Source organism: Catharus ustulatus, chromosome 2 (genome assembly GCF_009819885.2).
Source record: "Catharus ustulatus isolate bCatUst1 chromosome 2, bCatUst1.pri.v2, whole genome shotgun sequence".
NCBI classification, from domain to species: Eukaryota; Metazoa; Chordata; class Aves; order Passeriformes; family Turdidae; genus Catharus; species Catharus ustulatus.
In genome coordinates, this window is record NC_046222.1 from 27,970,441 (window position 1) to 27,990,282 (window position 19,842).

General features: G+C 48.4%; 1 protein-coding gene across 1 annotated transcript; it reads right to left on the reverse strand.

The window, feature by feature from the left end:
* Positions 1 to 10,964: 10,964 nt before the first annotated feature.
* TRIM45 (tripartite motif containing 45) lies at positions 10,965 to 19,587 on the reverse strand. Its single transcript, XM_033053394.2, is given in 11 exon segments — positions 10,965 to 11,595; positions 12,383 to 12,465; positions 12,467 to 12,514; positions 12,735 to 12,849; positions 14,695 to 14,824; positions 15,798 to 15,843; positions 15,845 to 15,871; positions 15,873 to 16,273; positions 16,276 to 16,538; positions 19,133 to 19,374; positions 19,376 to 19,587. Coding segments are annotated over 11 exon segments (1,503 nt in total). The 5' UTR covers positions 19,427 to 19,587; the 3' UTR covers positions 10,965 to 11,498.
* Between the last annotated feature and the right edge of the window lie 255 nt (positions 19,588 to 19,842).

The window sequence follows — 19,842 nt, forward strand, 5'->3', positions numbered from 1 at the left end:
GACAGCTGCCTTCAGTATTCATCAGCTTTGGTTTTGTGTGGTAGGACCTGGAGGTGAACTGGTGAAAGGATGAGCTAAAGAAAATCAGCTGAAAGGAACATGTCTGTCTTTCCACACGGAACAGTTATTACAGCTCTTTCTAATGCGTTTTCTGTGAGGATTACTTTAAACATCCAATCAAGCAGCACAAAAGCAGACAGATTCACAAGGTTTCAAGGAGGGATGGGGGACAAAGTCCCTGTGGGCCATTTGCAACCCTCAGGCTTGAACCAAAACCCTCTTTCATCCATCAGTCTCAACATGAGGTGACCACTTGGGAGGTGACTTGTTATTACAGCTGAATTCATCTCAGTGGAGGATGCTGAAGACCTCATGGTTTCCAGATCTTTCCTCAAGGACTGACTCTTGTAAATATGTAATTTTTTACATAACTATGATATCAGAGTTTTGTTGCTTCGGTAGTAATTTTTAAAAACTGAGTACTTTAGAAAAACTGAAAAAATATATTAAATACGCTACAATTTTACTATGTAGAACTTCTGGCTGGAGATATAGCCTAATTCTAGAGAGAAAAAGCTATCATGTTATCACGATTATAACCTTTTCTGGAACAAGGATGTCAAAAGAGGGAGTAAGGCTATAAATACCCCTGTGAAAGCCAGAAAAATACCCTACTCAGGGGTGCAACACCATCATAAGCACAGGTAGGTTCAACCAAGACACACTAGATTTTGCTCCTTGTAACCTTCACCTCCTGTCCTGTACCTCAGCACTGCTTCCCCACTCCCTCAGAGCACTGGTAGGTGCCAGCATCAGAGAGCTGCACATCCCTCAGCTCCAGGGAAGCGTTCCCACCCATCACCTGGTCTGCAAATGTGGCTGTGCGGCCTTGAAAGGACAGATCTTGCTCTTGCAGGTGGTCCTTCCCACCTTTAAACTCATGAACCAGCCCAGCTACTTCCTCCTTGGCCTACTGGATTGCTATGCTGTCCATCTGGATGTCAGGCTCAAAACTGTGGCCCAGGATGCTGTGCTGGCCAATGATTCCGGGAGATGTCAGCGCAGTCACACTGATGGAGTGTTTTCCTGCAAGGAGAGAGCAAGGAGGCAGGAGGAAGGTGGGCAGCAAGCCTGGAGAAAGGCCAGGCTGCCCTGTGGCTGCCGTGGACCCAAGCCTGAGACACTGGCACGTGGCAAGGCCACCAGTGGCAGCTCTCAGTGCTGCTAGTAGAGGTCAGCTCTAGTAGATTGTATGCCAAGATAAAGCACAGGAGTGCTTTTAAGCAAAAGAGTGCTTTAAAAAGTAGCTCTTTTTACTTATTTGAGAAGAATTAATGTGGTATTTTCTTGTTTACTTATATGTATCAGGGATTTTTCTCTTTGCAGCTGCCAGAAAGGCATGGGGTTTTTGTCTTTCTTAGGACCTCTCTTTATGCAATATAAATGTGATTGGAAGGCAAAATGCTGACAGAGAAGTAGCAGTTCTTTCCCCCTTACTGAAATCCAAATATTTTTCTTTCATTTAAGAAAAATCAGCATCTCAAATCCTAAGCTGCAGGTCCTCTTTCCCATGCAGTCTTTCCCTACCCATCCTCACCCAGCACATTCCAAGGAAGCTGCATTTTGGCCAACACCAAAGCAACTCATTTTTGTTGTCTCATTGGGACCTGGGAAAGGTGCCCCATCCTGGCAGATGCTCTCTGATTTCACAGTAAACACCATCCCATCATGTCATCCTGTCTGGGAGAATGAGCACAGTATGTGCAGGACTTTATGTGTAGGTTTGGGGCTCCAAGCCCAAGGAAATTTCAGCTGGCACATCACTACACCTCCAGCAGCACAGGCTGCACTGCACCTACCTAGCCTTTGTTCAAGGATGGTAGGTGGCACTTCCACACGTGATCACACCTCAGCCTGTGCCTGGGATGGTCACATGAAGGTAGAGGCAGGGCAGAAGTTCATTATCCCACCAGTAACTGCAAGAAATCTGAGCAGTCATATACCTGAGACACTAAAACAAATGATCAGGGTGATCACTGCAGCCAGGATGACAATGACTGTAGTCATGCTATTGGGGAAAAAGGAAAACACAACACTAGTGGAGAGCCCACCTCCTTCACAGCCCATGCCTCTACCATCCATCTGTAGACTTGTCTGCAGGAAAGAGGTGGAGGCAAATGAGCCCCAGACCCAGAATGAGGCACATGACCACAGCAGTGATGAAAATTCAGGTGAGCAGCACTTGTCATCAACAGTGGGGGATGCTGTGGCAAGAGACCCAGGCTGTGCCTTTGAGAACAGGGAGCTGGCCCCAGTGGAGGATGCTTCTATCTGCATTCTCTGGTGCATAAGCATTCCATGCTGGTGCTTGTGACTGACCAGGGAGTGAGCAAATCAGAGATGCCTCTGACCCCAGGAGAAACCAGGAGGAAGGCAGAGAATGTGTAGGAGGGGTCTGGAAACAGGGCCATTTTTTTGAGCTGGTTGGATTTGGGATGCTCCATCGAGATTGGAGATTGGCAATGGGCTGTTGTATGAGAGACTGAGGAGGAGAGGACCACTTGCCAAGCCACACAAGTGGAGCAGCCGTGCCAGAGGAGAAGAAAGGCAGCATGTCACAGATCAGCATAGCTCCAGCCTTGCCAAGCAGAACCTCTCTGGCACAGCCCACCTTGGACAGACCCAGAAGCTGGAGCTGTCATTTGGTCATGGACACATTTTCATGTGGACTGGGGGGTTGTGGCAACAAACTCAGCTCCCAGCCAGAGCATGCCCTGAAGCAACTCTCCACAAAACCCACAGGTACATCCTGGGGCTCATCCCCAGCAGCCTGAGAGGTCATGGCCCTTCTGCCCACATGAAACCAGCTGCTCTGCTTCAGCAGCATTTACCAGTTTGCAGCACACTTCACTAACACACTGGGCAGTCTCCTGCAGGAGAGTCCATCAGTGTCCCTATAACCAGGGACTCTTCCCACCACTGATGTGTGCCTGCATCTGTGACTTACTCAATTTCCATGGCTGCCATGATCTGATAAGGAACTCTAGAGAATTGTACCATGTGAACAAGCCTTTCCCACAGGGAACAGCAGGGAAGGGAGAAAGGGAAGGTGGGCTGAAAGAGGGAATAGAGAAAAAGGGAGAAAAAGGGAGATGTTGCAGACTTGTTTGCCCTCCCAGTCTCCCTCACATCCTCATTCTTAAAGTGGGAAGTTGTCTGAGGAAGCTCTGTTTGCACATGCTCAGAAGGGATCAGAACTCTGTATTTCACCAAAATATGTGGTACCTCCAGATAAGGGTTAATTCAAATCCATATGCACATTCACATCCATACCAAGCTCTGCCTAGATGCCCTCAGAGCTGGGAGATGTCATGTTTGTCTTCTTTCTCACTGTCATCAGCTTTCAGTCATGGCTGGGATGGACAGCAGTTCTCCACCTAATCCCTCATGGTGGATTACAGCTGACCCTACTGGGAGAAAAGCCATGGACATCATCCAGCCATGGGCACCAGGCAGCTGGGGACTCAGCCACTGCCTCCCCCAGGGGCTGTGGGATGGGGACTTTGATGGCTGCTGTGGATCCTGCAGTGTGATACTTCCAGCAAAGCCTTCCCGTGTCTCACAGGGCTCAATCCTGAGTCACTCCAAGTGCCACCCAGGCTCACCATGGGACAGCCTGTGATGAATGAGAGGAACCTGGTATCCCAGCCTCATGCTGGTGGTAGCTGTGTCTTGCAGCAGCCCTGGTCAAGCACTTCAAGCAAAAAGCAATTTTCTGTGCATCAGCACCCCTGGTACCCTTCAGTGCTTTAAAGGCATAGAAACAGACTGATGTAGGTCACTGAGGCTGCTCCAGCTGGAGCCCTGATACCACCCTCAGTTCCCAGTGTCAATCTGTCAGCCTGTGGGATGCTACTCTATGCCTCCCACTCTATTTTCAATAGTCTTGCTCCTCATCAGCCAAATTTGGAATCAGACTGGAATCATATTTGGCATTAAATTCAACCATTCATTCCTGGCCAAAATGCTGCTGATGCCAGTTGGGGACAGGGAGAGGCTTGCAGCCTGGCTGTGATAGGCAGCAGTCCTAATCCTCCAGATCTCTAGCTCCACTTGGACAAAATTTTCCCTCAGGAGTGGGCTTAGAGGGTCAAAAGAACTGGAAGATTAAGATATTGAAGGTCCCTTGCCTTCCTCTTTATATCGAATGGCAGTGGTACCCCAAAAAAACAGGGTTTCTATTCCAATAGGCAGATGATCATTGCAGAACCCAACTTTCTTCATCACTTCAGAGGGTTTTGTTGTTGTTGTTGTTTTTGTTGGGGATTTTTTTGGTTTTGGTTTTGTTGCCTTGGTTGGTTTTGGTTTTTTCCTGAAATCAGCAGAAATCTCCCACTGCTTCTCTGAAACTTCCAGGAAAAGTCACCCCTCTCTGGTCTATTTCTGCATTTCAGGATTAGCCTGAAGAGCAAATGTCCCTGAAGGAAGCCTGCTTCTCTCGGTAACGTGCTGCTGCCTGGCAGGGCAGGCAGAGGCACTGGCAAAGCAGAAGGAAGGTTTTCAGAGCACCAAGGGATAGATGTGCATTTTTTCACACCCATCAGTTATTTCACTTCCCTGACAAAGGCTGGCTAGGCTGCCTCTTGAGAATAACAGAGCTGGTTATTGCATGCATTCCAGATACATGAGGAATACAGTGCCCAGGGAATATTTACAGTCTGACATTGTGTCTACAGGCAACCTCACTCCTGTCAGTGAAAAGGTGCAGTTAATATTGCTATTTAGTTCTTCCCTGATGTGACAAAGCTCCTATGTGAGGTCTCTTCTGTTGACATGTGGCCTATCCTTCTCCCCACTGTTCTTCCACTCCAGTGGGACAGACACAGGTAACAGCTGAAATCTTTTCCACAGAATAAATTCCAGCAGCACTGTCTCACACACCACTGGAACCTCTGCTTCCATCCAGCCTGTAAAGTCCACACCTGGGATGGAAAGACAAAGCTTGTTGCTGTCTCTGTTCAAGCAGTGAGGTTTAGATGAAAGCTCAGTCCATGTTCACTAGAGGATGAAAGTTTTACCCTTTTATCCAGCTAGTGGGGGTTATTTTCAACTAATCAGGAGATAAGGATATGAGGTAGATACTCTTATGACTTATTTTTCCAACTATAGTCAAACAGTACTTGGTCAATAGCTCCAAAGGAAATGGGGTAATTGAAATGAGAGGCACAAACTACTTTGTTTTCCCAGTCTTCCCAGCTTTTACTCCTGCAAGGAAACTTCTGGAGGACAGTTTCTTTCTCCCTACAGCAAGCTGATATGATGGAAACACAAGCAGCCGTCTGAGGACCAGCAGAAGAGGGGTGCCTTCCTCAAGCCACTGATCCCCCAAAATACAACAGCAGAAATACACCCTTCCTCAAGCATTGCTACCCCAATCTACCACAGCATTCAACCCTGGGATAGCAAATTCTAGCAAACGCAGAGTTCTAGGACATGCATCTCCATCTTGACTACAGCCGATGACCTGCACATCAGACACCTCTGATACACAGATGGCTTTACAAATTGTATAAAACAAGCTGTACTAGTATTGGAGCTTGAGTACTGGAGCTTGAGTGAGTGCAGTACAGTCAAATTGAAAAGAACTGCTGTCTTGAGAGCTCCTGGCAGCAGGGTGATACATCCAAAGAGTCTGAAAAATTAAATTCCCTCCCTCCCCTCTGCCAAGGCAAGTGCAGATAGTACCATACCTCCAGAAACTGACCTGGCCTTGGAATACTATGGTCACAGCATCTGTGAAGACAAGTCAAACACCAGGTGCCTGAAGGTTCAGCACAACCCCGGTCTGTTGCATGATATATCCTCCCAAGCTGTCCTGCTTAAGTAACAATGCAGCTAAGGAGTGGTGAGCCCAAGCACTGAACTCTCAGGAATGAGGAAACACTGAGCATCTCAACTGCCCCCTCCCCCAGGGCAGTCATAATCAGGGAGGCCTGGTTAGACACGGGTGTAACAGGAGAGACCTCCAACATAGCCATTTAAGAAACATGTCTTATTTAAGACAAAGAATAGCACAGCTTGTGGTTTGGTAGCCAGCTAATCCTGGGGTTAGAGTGCACAAGTGTCCCAGGATATCTGCACCTTACCCATCAATGAGGGGCTGTGTCATAACCAGGATTAGCATGGGTCTCCCTACAAAAATCTCCAACTACTTTCCTGGCATGGGGCAGAGAGGTCCCACCTGCGGGTCCCCCTCCTGGCCCCATTTGCACTGTGAGCCTCTCCTGCCTCTCTGTGCTGTGCTAAGAGGCTCCTACCAGCTCAGCAGTGCTCTCAGAGCCACACAGGTTTGGCAGCTGCCTCTTTTCTGACTGCTGTTTAATCCCACTGAACTCCTTCAGACCAAACCACGTCTCCCTGCAACCTGAGGCCAGCTCCTGCTGCTCTCAGGTCTGCCAGTGTGCTGCACTTTGGAGCATGTAAAGGAAAGAAACTGACACCTGCAAGACCCTGCAGGTTTTACCCTCTGTACTTGGTCTCAGATGAGGCTGGGGGAAGGATGAGCAGCTCTTGGAAATAACAGGTTGAAAAGGGCGGAGAGGTTGCAAAAGAGTAGAAAAGGGAAGGCAGCTTGCACCACCATTTTCAGTTTCCCAAAAGGGAACCTGTGTATCCTGACATCTACATCTGGACTGTATTCTAGGGAGGATGGGAAAAAGGGGATTTTTGGACTGTCTGTAGCTATCTCCAGCAAGTTTGGATGGTTAGTGGAAGTGAACAGCTTTTCCATGCATAGTTGAGCATGCCCAGAGGAACTAGGAACTGTCCAGCACCTAAAAAAACCAAACTACTTTCTCTGCAATAACCAGAGGTTAAAATCAAGACCAATAAATACTGGTCAGTGATGATAAGATGGGAAAAAAATTGTCATTATTTGTCAGCATTCAGCTGATTATTAAGCCTCTCATATTTTAGCACTACAGTACAAGATGCTAAGAATAGCTCTAGGCCACAGTGGCCTTGTGGGAAATGCACTTTAAGAAATACCATGTTCCCTCAGTGACACTTCATTAATGGCTATGGTGACACTGATTTATAGCTGCGTATGCAGTGGGCAGACAAGGTGACCCCTTTCCACTGCAGTTAACTCCAGGTCAGCCACAGCACACCACATTGCACAGTCAACAAGGTTAATTTCCATGTTGGAAAAACATGTCTGCTTCTCGGGTACAGGCAGGCACCACCAGGACAAGTCCTGTTCCCCAGGGCAACACCACATTCATTTCCGTGCAGCTCATGCTGGAGCCAGCTCCTGTCTGTATGCTCATACTGCAAAAAACCCCAACAGGTGTTCAGGATACTTCCCAAAGAAACCAAGGGTCTGTGACTAAATGATCTGCCCGGCTCTTACCAATCTTGAATTTATTAGCAGCTGTTGAACACCTGGGACACATCAGCTGCCTTCACTGAGGAGAAGGCAACAGCAGGCACAAAGTGCTACCAGCTTTGCTTAGGCCCAGCAGCTGGTACCTACAGAAGAGTTCACCTGCCTATGGGAAGTTTGCACCTTATTTCAGTGTCACTGGAATGCTGCAGGAGCTATCAGTGAAGGAGAAGATGGAGTTGTGGCAAGCTGACTAGCAGCCAAGTTTTACAGAGTATTCCATAGAGGTGTAAGCAGCCAGCAAGCTGAAAGAGATGAAAGCCTTTCTTGGGGTTTGACCCAAAATGTAGTACTTTCCAGCTTTACAATCCCACATCTGTAATAATGATGTCAAGAGGTGCTTTAGAAGTGCCACAAATGAGAACACTACTGATCTGGAAGAAGGAGAACTTGACACTGCCTTATTGCCAATATCTGTCCTCAGCCTCACCTACCTATGAAGGGAAGCTGGAAGCAGCAGCACTCAGAACAAGCCCTCACCTCTCAAAAGAGCCACACTGAGCCACGCTGAGCTGCAAACACATGAAGTCCTCCTCACTGCATGTGGATCTGTCCTGACATGGCATTCCCATCAGTGCACCCCTGTGAACCATCTTCTGCTATGGAAAAAGAAGCAGCCCATCTGAGCCAGAATCTACTCTGCTCCTGCTTCTAGGACAAAATAGACACTTGTGAAACACAGACACAAGCGCAGTTGTCACCAGCCTTTCAAAGGAGAGATACCTTTGTCTGACCCTGACTCTGGAAGCACCCTACGTGAAGTCTTTCAGGCTCCAGGCATCCTTCCAGATTTTCCACAGTCTAGTTTTCCACAGAAACCATGTTCTTCATGGTTTCTCTTCCAGCTACACTGTTTTCTCTATTGAGAGAGTAAATCCTCTTCTCTTGACATCCAAAGCCCCTCCCCATGTTCATTTTTTTCTCAAATTTTGGAGACAGGCAATTTTATCAAGAACTTTTGTCCTGGGGAAAAAAAATCAGTTATCTACCAGTGCAGTTCTGTCAGCACTGCATTCATGTCTGTCTTGAAAATACCTTTATTATCTCAAGGACCAGCTAGACAGAAATAACATCATATAGCCCAACAGAGTAACTACACTTCCTAATGCATCCCCTGACCCAGGTGTTTACCAACAGAACACTAGAAGCCCATCTTGGAAATTGTTGTTGGGGTCCAATGTCAGACTCCAGCAGATCAGATGTATTCATTTGCAAAGTGCTCTGAATTATAAAGATTGAGGGCAAAGGCTGCTGGCAGATAAAGGGAGGACACTCTGACTTAGCCCCTCTCCCCCCACCAAGTGACTAAGGTCATTAAATATCTTTTATCAAGAGGGTTCTTCAAGATATCCTCATGCGCAACAAACACCAAGCACTCAGTGGTAGCTGGCCAATGCTCCCTAATCCCTGGGACCACCTGAGCCTTCAAGTCTAACAAAAAGAAACAGTCTATACCGGGGCAGCACCCAAGATGTCCGAAAACTGTTCTGCCCATGTCAAATGGAGAGCTGAAGTTCCCTGAAGGGTTTAAATTTCATTGGTGTAATTCTGACCAACAGTTTCTTGGAAAACGTCAGTGACAGGGTGTGTACGGGATACCTAACACAAAGAGAAAACACATTCCTCTGTCTGAGAGGACTAAGATATTTTTAGTCAGAAATCATGTGCCTAGAAGGTAGTGCTGTCCTTATGTGTTCCCTCTGCAAGACAGCATGGAGGCTCTGAGAGAAAAAAACCACACCTCTTGGGATGGGGGTCAAGAATTAGGAAGACACAAAAAATAGACATTTTGGTTGACAGCACATTCTGCACTGAGCATTGACTCCATACATAGCAAGGATGAGAATGAGTTACTATTTGTTCCATTAAAGGTTACCTCAAAACTAAACTTTTACTTTGAAATTTCAGACTCAGCAACTTGGAGATTTAAACTGCCTAATTTGGAGATTTAAACCACCTACTCTTCCCTGATTGTTTGACAGGGAAGTTTTCTGGATGATTAATGAAGAGCTATAAACAGCATTTGCATAAAGATATCTATCTCTTTTGCTGGGAAGAAGTTCCAAAACTGGTTTTGTAAGAGGAACAAACAACAAAAGAGAGACTTTCAAGGCTAAACAACCAAACAGTGCAGGTTTCTACTATTTACAAGCCAGCTGTTATAATGAAGAAGGCAAGACCCACCAGTCCTTGCTGTGGACAGTGGAGCAGCATTCCTCTCCCTAAGTGACCAACAGTAGGATCTTTGTACCCAGCTCCTCAGGCAGAATTAGGAGTCCCTAGCGACACACACCTGCTGGCAAGGTTACCCTCAGAACAGTGGTGTTCCCAGCCTCAATGACAGAAGTGTGTTTTGTAAAGGAAGGTATTCAGGGTATCTGCTTCACCCAGGCAAGCAGCTGGCAGCAGCCAGCAGGGTGGCAATTGCCCTTCCAGGGAAGTGCCTCTTGTTCCTCATCTCAGATGCCATTTCCCCAGCTATGGGTTGATAAATTCCTTGCCAGGGTTGCACAAGCCAAATCCAGGAGTTTTGCTGTGTTCAATCTCCTGTGCTCCAGACAATTGCAAACTTGTGTCTATGACTCCTACTGATGCTCAAACTGCCCCCAGATCTTCCCTTGGTGAGCTGGGCACTCCGTTTGCTCCCGTATCACACCCAGCAGCACTGTGTCCCACATCATCTCCATGGAGAACATACAGACCAGATGAATGATACTTTGATTCCTGGTCCTATCAATGCCATGAGGTTTTCTGGGCCTTTCCGCACATACATTACTAACTCACCTTCCCCTTACTTTGCAGGCAGGATATGAGACTACAGTTTACCTGGAGGAAGTGTAGGAGTTGCAAACAAAGAGCAGCTTCCAGAAGCGTGACTATGCTATGTGCACACATCCAAGGCTGGAATCCAGATGCATAGCCAATTGGGAGGCAGAAGCCATATTCAGGTTGCCAAGCCTTTCCAAGGCATGACCATAAATCCTTTGGAATGTGCCCCAGTGAGCAGCTTTGACCTCATCAAGGAAGACAGCAGAGGCTGTTGACCCTGCACAATAGGACACATGCTGTGAGGCAACTATTCAGACTGAGCTTCCCCTTAGAGCATGCCTCACGGGCTGCAAGTCCTCAGAAGTGTAGGCAGCAGTACAACTTCCAGAATTTGCTCCTGTCTGAGCACAAAATAACTTTGCATAGACATCCCTGGGTGGAACATAAGGCACAGTTTCATTTTCCCTCAACCCCCCCCTCAAGTCATAACCATCACACTGTTTGCTGGCAGCAAGGCTATGCAGGGATTGATCATATGGATCCTCATGGATCATTTGTGCTCCTGGAACAGCCAGTAGCAGTGCCCTGGACTCCCAGGAGCTCACCTGGCTGCTCAGAGTGCCACTATCCTGAGCAAACTCCTCTATGAGGTGTCACTGGGTGGCTGTCACAGTCCGCACAACCTAAGTGGGGGTCGTGATGGTTTGTTTGACCCCAGGGTTCAAAAGACAAATGAGAAGAGGGACTAAAGTTTTATTCAGCAACTAGCAGCAATGCAGTTTATTAAGTGCCAATAACTCAGTTTGCTATAGAAGGGAGAGGGAGACAGATAAAGCAAACTAAGTAAAAGGGGGGAGAGAGAGAGAGGAAAAGGATTGGGGAATAGCTACCAACAGATGGGACATCTTCCTCGGATCATCCGTCAATGTCTTCCATCCGTGGGGAGAAAGAGATCTCAAAGGGTCTCTTCAGAAACTAATCATTTTATAGTCCGTTTCCAAGGCGAGTGGCCTCTGGCCAAAAAGTGGGGAGATTTATGGACTATTGTGTTCAGAGGCCCATGGCTTCAGAAAATCAGGTGCAGGAACAGGACGCTATAACCAGTACTCCACTTGAGAGCAGTGTCCCATGGCAAAGCACTAAGCATACCTATACACAGTCCCTTGGCAAGCATCCACCTTGGCCAGGCTAGTAACTCCTGTCCTAAGCGAGTGGTAGGGGTCTCAGAGTCTCAGGGTCTCTGATGATGATTGTGAGGCAGATCAGGCAATCTTCGGACCGACCCTTACAGTGGCCCACACAGACACTCTGAGCTCTCCTTCACTTGTCCGCAGCATGACCAGTGGTGACAGCCAGGGTGACCTTTGTGCCCATGGCCACACCTGCAAGAGAAGAGGCACCAGCAGCTCAACCCAAAGTGGGCTAGATATCCCAGCGTGTTATAGGCTTTGGCCCCAGGACTTGTCTAAAATGTTCTGAGGAGAACACAGCATATTCAAAGCCAAAATTGCTAGGGCTCCATAAAGAAAGAACAACTCATGTCAAAAGCTGGAGAAAGCTGATGATTTCCATCCCCTTGCCTGTTGAAGAAAGCAATACATAGGCATCCAGAGCCCCATGCCAGCTGCTTGTGGCTATGGCCAAAGATACAGATCAAGCACAGAAAAAGGAAGAAGTCAGTTCTATCCTAAAAACACACAAAACACATGATGACACATACAGGTGAAGGACAGGGAAGATGGCTGGGATTAAACAAGTAAGGGAGTTGAAGTCTTGGCCTAAACAAGGAGTGAGACTTCTCCAGAATTGATCACTGTGTGACACAGCCCACAAGCTCCCAACATGTCAGCACTGGAACAGGAACATGGGTGCAATGCTGTTCAGCCTCACTCAGAAGAGCTGAAAGACTGAGATGCCCTGCTCCACCACCTGCACAGCTGGCTCAGGTCTCTTTCTATGGGATGTGCCACAAAGACTCTTTGTGTGTCCTGCTGCACTTCTTCCTGCTGCAGTCACCCACCAGAACATGTGTATGCACAGTTTACCACATTCCTCATCCATGTCCAAGGTGGGAGATGGGTGAGAGTATCTCTTCACACCTCCATCCACCAGGAAGGACGTAGTGCAACAAATCCTCTTGATCCCAACAGCATGGGGAGAGCTGAGCACCCACCTGGCATAGTCCCACCACAGACACAGTGAGTGGCTTTCTGGCCTCTGCTGGAGCAGAACGTGCAGCAGCGAAACACCCCCCTGGTGCTCACGGAACTTGTGCTTCACCATCAGAGTAAAGGGAGAGCCCTGCAGAGGACAAGCAAACAGAGAGGCTGCTGCAGTGTGTGCTGTCAGATGTGTCTGCATTCTCAGACACCATATGAGTGACCCTGTCAGTCACAGAACACTAAGCCCAACCTTAAACTGCTACATGGTAGAAGTAATCCTTGGACATATTTAAAACAAATACCTAAGAAAAGAAAAGTAGGTAAAGAAAAAGCAGTGCAAGAGAAACAAGAAATGCTACCTGTACATGTTGCCCTTTCACATAGATGCAGGCAGCATACAAGCCTGGCTCCTCAGGGCTGTAGGAAATACAGTAGGTCCCATAACCATTATCACACACTGTTGGCTTGACTGCACTGTGAACAGTGGAGAGAAATCCAAGATGACATTGACTGGCAGAAAATTGCTTTAAATGTAAACCAGAGTTTGGCCTAGATTGGCCCAGAGTGGCTTTCACACACCCCTGCTACTGGAAGCTGCAACTACCATACAAAGGAAGTCACACAAAGCCAGTTGCACTGCAAGATCTGTAGCAACCTGCACACCAAAAAGGCAGAAGATGACAAACAGCACATTTGCAAGTCAGATTATCCCATCAGATAAGAGCGCACAGAAATGGAGTAAATTCACAGCTTCAGCAAGCAGTTACCTCCAGAAGAACCTGTTAAGAAGACAGGATATAATAGGGTAGGTTTGAATCACTTTAACCACTGTCCCAACTGCACCCATCCCAACTCTTCCCTTCAATGTTGAGGAGTTCTAGGACACTGCTGGTAAACTCTCCCCTTTTCGTAGTGAAGCTCATTGTGTTTCACAGGGAACCCTGATGAAGAGAGTGCTAGAGAGGAAGCCTCAGCTGGTTACTTGAGGATAAATTGCCTGCTCCACAGGAAGATGGAAAGCTTTTCACAGACAATTATCAGGCAGCTCTGCATACAGGAAGGTGTTCTTGCTAATCCCCACTAATTAGTTTCCCGGGCCCCATGACATGACAGTTTATAGTCTGTATTCCCCACCCCCAACATGACACATCAATAAATATTTAATAAATAAATAAAAAAAGCTGTCTACTTAATTTCCTGCTGTGAACTGGATGGTGATACTTCATGCTCTTCTGCAGCTGTTATGCCTCAAAGAAGAGCCAGACAGCTTTCAGCAACCCATGTAGCAAATGCATATAGGCAAGGACAAGAAACTGAGTTAATGTGGTGACTTCTACCCCACAGCGACCTCCATCCCACCAAGAGAAATCCAGAAACCCCTCAGGCACGCACCATCCTACATCATAGGTACGCTAATGGAAGGAAGGTACATTGGAACAATATTCTTCAATAATGTCATCATTATCAATGATGCTCTATTGATAAGCATCTGTGCAGCCAGCACTGCTTCTGTATGCTTTGTCAACATAGCAAAGGGTTTTAACATCCTGTCCCTTTTTTTCATCAGGTTATCCCATCAGTAGTGTTCCTGGAACAAATTAATAATGGCATCTGGTTCCAGCTACTATAAAACAACTGATATTTTAAAGAACTAACTCCCAGCTGGGTCTGCTTTTGCGCCTGGCTGCTCCTTAGTGACAAGTATGGCCTGGAAACAGTTATAATTTTTTTCTGGTTGGTCATTTTCCTTGTGGAAACACTGAGGAGCTCAAGTGCAGCCTTTCCTGGTTTTGCTAGAAAACCTTTAGACATGTTAAAGTACTCAATGCTTACAACTACAAGAAAAAGGACAAAAGTAGAACACAGATTCTTTCTCCAGAACGTGAAGAAGGCACTCCCATCAGCTGTAAGAGGCTCATGATGTTGGTGAACTTTCTGTTTGACTTGTGACTGTCATACAGGGGTTGCAATGACCTTATGCTTATTAGGTGTTAACAAAAGCAGGAGCCCCAGGTGGTCTGCTGGGAAGAGTGAGAAGGAACAACAGCTCCCTCTGACTGAGCAACACACACAAGGAGTTGAATCCTTTAAGGAGCCCAAATCACTTAAAGACTTAATACAAATCACAGCAATCACTGTCCAGCCAAACACAACCAGTAGGAAGCACTGTGGGAAAAAAGAGTAGCGCCTTTTCCTCTACAGATTCTGACCTGCATGCTGAAATATATCCTCCCATGCACCTAAGCAAGCAGGGAGCCAGGATAAGGGAGGCAGAAAGGCTAAGCCAGTGACCAGGGATTTCTTGAGTGAAATACCCACCAGTCCCTCTTGTCCTTGTGGATGATGGTGATCCACACAGTCTCTCCTCCCTGCCCCATGCACTCCCCTGTGGTGTCCTTGCACAGCAGGGTAAAGCCACGCAGTTGGTTCTGATGGGCACTGTGGAGATCTGGGAATAAAAAACAAAACACCAAACCAGAAAGAAACAGAACTACAAAGGATTCAAGTCAAGCCATGACTGCCACCTCACACCTATTCTGCAGCCAGGACTTTACTTCTGAGGTGTACAGCTCCTTCCACTCACAGGGAAAAGTCAACACATGACTGGTATCAGGAGAGAGTGGAAGGTATAGGTTCTGAGAGATATCTGGCAGGTTTAGCCTAGAGATCTGTATGGACCACAAGGGTCTTTTTGCCTGTCACTCTAAGCCCAACTTAGAGTGACACCTTCCCAGAAACCTTCAAGATGCACCATGCAAACCAGAGGAAGAAGGAGCAGCACGTCACTGTGCCCCAGAGAACTCAACACCTACAGTTTGGCACAGAAGGGACAGCCCTGAGTCTGTCTCATTCGCCCTGCAGAGACCATTACTGACCAGAGCTGGCTGTGCTCTGTGGCATGGTCTGAACATTATCTGTTTGCTGGCCCAACTCCAAGTCCTTAGTGAGCAAATATCCATAAAATCATCAAGGTATTGCCAGGCATTCCTATAGCAGTCTCAGCAGAAGCTGTAATGGGATAAACAAACTCAGCCACAAAGGGGATCTGTCTGGGTTCATTCTGCAGAACAGCTTGGACCACCAGCTAATCATCACGTCCTGCTATTACAGGTGCCATTCCCATCCACTGAGTGAGCCCTCCTCATGCCTCAGCCCCATGATGAGATTGTTGATGTTGTGGAGGCCAGTGCCATATGCTCTGCACGTTTGGATGGGAAAAACTGCCTGGCTCCTGCCTAGCACAGCTCTCATAGGCAGCAGTGCAACCCCTGCTGGAGCTCTACCTCTGCCTCTGGTCAACGCGGGATAGCAGGGAGCCAACAGTGCCAGAAGCTGCATACCATGTGGGTACAGAGAGCAGGAGGGGTGACTTCAGGGAGCAATGCACTCCCATTCAGCTGCTGTATACAGCACCCCATTACCCTCCCCATGCAGGGTGCATCTGGTTGGATCAAGCACTTTATTGAGGAATGGCCCCAAAAACTTCATAGCCACAACCACTGCCCTACCCTCTCGTGAGGGGAGAACTGGATCTTGTCATCCACACTGGGGTGGGTGCTGTATAGCAGTGCTGTTGAGCTTTGTCAGACGGCTGACACTACCACTTGGGTGACAAGGTCTCGACATCTGTGGCCGCTCATCAGCAAGTACTCTGTGAACTCCACGCCTACCCTCATGTCCAGCAGCAGCTGCTGCAGCTGGGCCTTCTGTAAGTGCAGTGGGTTTTTCTTCTGCACCTTCAAGTCCTCCAGCTGCTTCAGCAGCTGGTCTCAGTGCTCTTCAATTGCTTTCACATAGCCTCTGGCAAACAGGCAGATTTCTGTGGCCACAGCCTCTGCGGCTATGAACGGATGGATGGCATTGCCCATCTTGTCAGCCTGGCTCAGCACATCCTCCAAGTGTCTATGTGCTGCTGGCTGCTCTTCAGCACCTCCCACAGGGCGTCCCCGTGCTTGTGGATGACACTGCTGCTGAAGTCACAGGGGTGCCGATGGTGTCTGCCCAGAACACACTCCCGGCACGCGGGCTGGTCACACTGCTTGCAGAATAGCTGGAGCTCCTCTGTGGGATGGGAGGGGCACAGGAGAGGCTTCCCAGCCTGGCTGCAATCCTTGGTGCTCTCCAGCTCTGTCACAGCATGGGAGGCCATTTTCTTCTGTCTCCTAGGCAGGAGCAAACAACAATCACTTTATGCATGCTGGATACAAAATACAAAAACTGAGACCCTTTGCAAATGCCTATTTGCCACAGGCTGCAAGTTACAGTCTGCACTGCTCCCTCCTGTCTCCACTGAAATTCCCAGAAAGGACTTGTGCTCTCCTGAGAACTAGGCTCCACATAAAGGAGGAGGTCATTAGGGGCTGCTCTCAGGCTCCTGGAGCCTCCCTGACTGCATGGTCAGCACTGATTTCAGACACAAGGCAAGTGAGCTCTAATATCCCTTAGGGGAAAATCTAGTTCAGGCCACTGCCAGAAGACAGTCCAACAGTAAAATATTTACTGTTCCAAAAATCAAACTTGGATGGGACACGAAGAACCTGTTATAACCCAGACATCTACCATACCACAGGGCAGCACTAGAATATTTCCATTCTCTGCCATTTTAGACACTGGGAGTTAGTTTTGCAGTTAGAAGGATGTAAAGCACCCCCTCTCCTTACTTGTCTCCTGCACCAATGACTTGTGGCAGTTGTAATGGGAGCTCCAAACCACAAGCAAAGATGTACTCCAAGGACCAAGCTCTGCAGAGTTGCTCTGGTAACACAAAGCAACCTCACCACAGGCTCTTATGCTCCTCCTTTTGCTTCCCACTAACCTCTCTTGGATCCACCACATTTTCAAAGCCTTCCAGTGTTGCATGACTTCAGCCTAAGATCTCTCTCACTTGTTCTAAGGAACATAAACTTGGCACTCAGAACCATAGAAACCTTCCCTACACACCAGGAAATCCTTTCAAAATGTTTTTCCTTAGCCCTTGTTCTGCTGTGACATGAACTAAATCAAGTGAGAATCTGTAGATGCCAGTGGGGTGAAAAAATGATAGCAGTAAATACTATAGGAAGTGGATCACGGGGACAAATTTTCTGCTGCTTGCTCCCTCCCACAGTTATCCTTGGCAGAGTAGCAGGCTGCTATTCAAGCTCTCTTACCACTCTTCAGCAGTTTCACGGGGTATGAGGCATTAGCTAATTGGAATGGTATGCTGAAAATTACACCCAGAGTGGAAAGGTAACTAAGAGCCTAAACATTTTCCCCCCCAAATGTGCATTTTCCCTGAAGGCATGTGAAGGCGGACAGGGCAGGAAGGAATATGTATCAGTTCCTTCTGGGGAAAGAATTTGCTAATCAGGCAGAATGGAGCAGCAAATGTGGAGGGAATAGGCCGAGTTGCTTAAACTAGGCTGAGGCTTCCCCAGCATGTGCTGCTGTGTGTTTTTCTGCGTCTGCTTGTCACCTCCTTGCTTCAGAAAGCCATTCAGGCTTTACATTACTTTTCTTCTATAGTGCTCAATATCCTCCAGTGGCTTACAGGCACTGCATCCCTCTGCGTAGCAGGCATCAGCAGGCAGCAACCACACTAGGCAGGACTTCCACATATCTATCTCCTTTCATTTTGCCTAAGGGTGCCTTTACACATACACACAGTAAATGGTTCTGGAGGTGGAGAGAGGTAGAGCAGCAAGTTAATTTCCCCATTTTCCTTTGGGAGGTGTGTCTTTTCCAAAGTGGGACAGTACAGCATGTGAGACTCTCGTACTGCTAGTACGTGCCCATACCCGTGCCTGTTGCCCAGTAATACTAAAATGAGATGCAAACCAGTATGTGGACACCACTACAGGCAAAGGGTGGCTTGATTTTGGACTTAATGGCCAATAACACGGCTAATGGACCAATTCCCAGAAAGTTCAAGAAGTGTTTGGACAACATTCACAGGCACATGGAATTCCTGGGGCTGTCTTGGGCCACGACTTAGACTCCATGATCCTTTTGGGTCCCTTCCAACTCCAGTATGATTCTATGGTAGCAGTTTGCATGTCCCCGAGCACAGAACATCCTGCGAACATCTTTCAGGGAGGGGTGGTGAGCGGTGGGTCCCAGCCCGTCGCCCACCAGCCGCGGTGTCCTGGTATAGTAAGAGTAGAAACTTAGTTTGTTAATCAACACATTATAAACTTTTAATCAGCATAACCATATAGCCTTAAAAACTTAAGTTTGTTTACTAACATAGTATAAACTTAAAACTTAAAGCAGTTTAACCATACAGCCTTAGAAACTTGGTTTGTTCATCGACATACTGTTAACTTGAAACAATGTTATCATAGCTTGCCTGGGAAGCCAAGGACAGTGGGGCTCCAGGCTTATCAAACAGGGAGTAGAGAAATGCAAAGTAAGCATCCCAAACCAAATATGGTAAGGTCATTACAGGACTGCCAAGACAACCAAGCTGAGGAATGCGACCCCATCCCCGACCACCGGGAGGAACCTTACCTAGCAACCGACTACGCATGCGTACAAAGCGTTTGGCGGAGACTACGTACCCACAAAACAAAACGCAGATAAAAGGACTGGAGGGGGGAGGTTAGGTTTTGTGTAGGCTGGCGCGAAAGCGGATTTTTCCCCAGCTACATCCAGCGCTGTTTGCTCACTTGTTATTGCTTGCTCTAATTATAATAAATTATCTTTAATTGACTACTGCCGATTTACTTAAAAATTTTTCACACCGGCGTCCCCGTTCGGGCCCGCCGCCGCCCCTCACCTGTGCGCCCGGCAGCAGAAGCGGCAGAGGCGGACGCCGCAGGTCAGGCACCGACCGGCCGCCGCTCCGCCGGAGCAGAGGTCGCACCGAGCCAGGCAGTCGGGCGGAAGCTGCCCTATGCCGCCGGCCGGCAGCGACACTTCGGAGTCGCACAATGAGCACAGGACGGGGAGGGCGGCGCTCAGCGGTACCTCTGGAGGCCCGAGCCGCCGCAGGCAGGGCTCGCACAGCGAGTGCAGGCAGAGACAGCAGCCGCGGCAACACGCACGACTGGGCGCAGCGCGGCGCCGACATGCCGCCAGCCCACACGGCCCCTCACGGACGCTCGGCCGAGTACGCCCCTTGGGAAGGCACCGCCCCACGCCACGGGGCCGTTCCCCGCCCCGCTGCCGCCCGCCCCCTGAGGAGCCGCGATGTGAGGCGGGGAGGCCGGGCTGCTAGGGGAGCCTGCTGCTGCCCACCTCGCCGCTCGTCCTCCGGCGAAGGCCAGAGAGGATCGGGTACCCCCCTTTGTCCTCGTCCTCCTCACCGAGGCGCAGAGGGACGGGCCCGCTGCTCCCCTCCTCTGCCACCTGCAGGGTTGTCTCCGACGATCACGGTCTCCGGTAGATCACGTTTCCACTTCTTCCAGTTCAAAAGTTCCCGGTTTAGCGTCTGACTGGCCTCTGCAGCCTCTTTAGCGGTCTGCTGGATGACTTCAGGCCTTGATA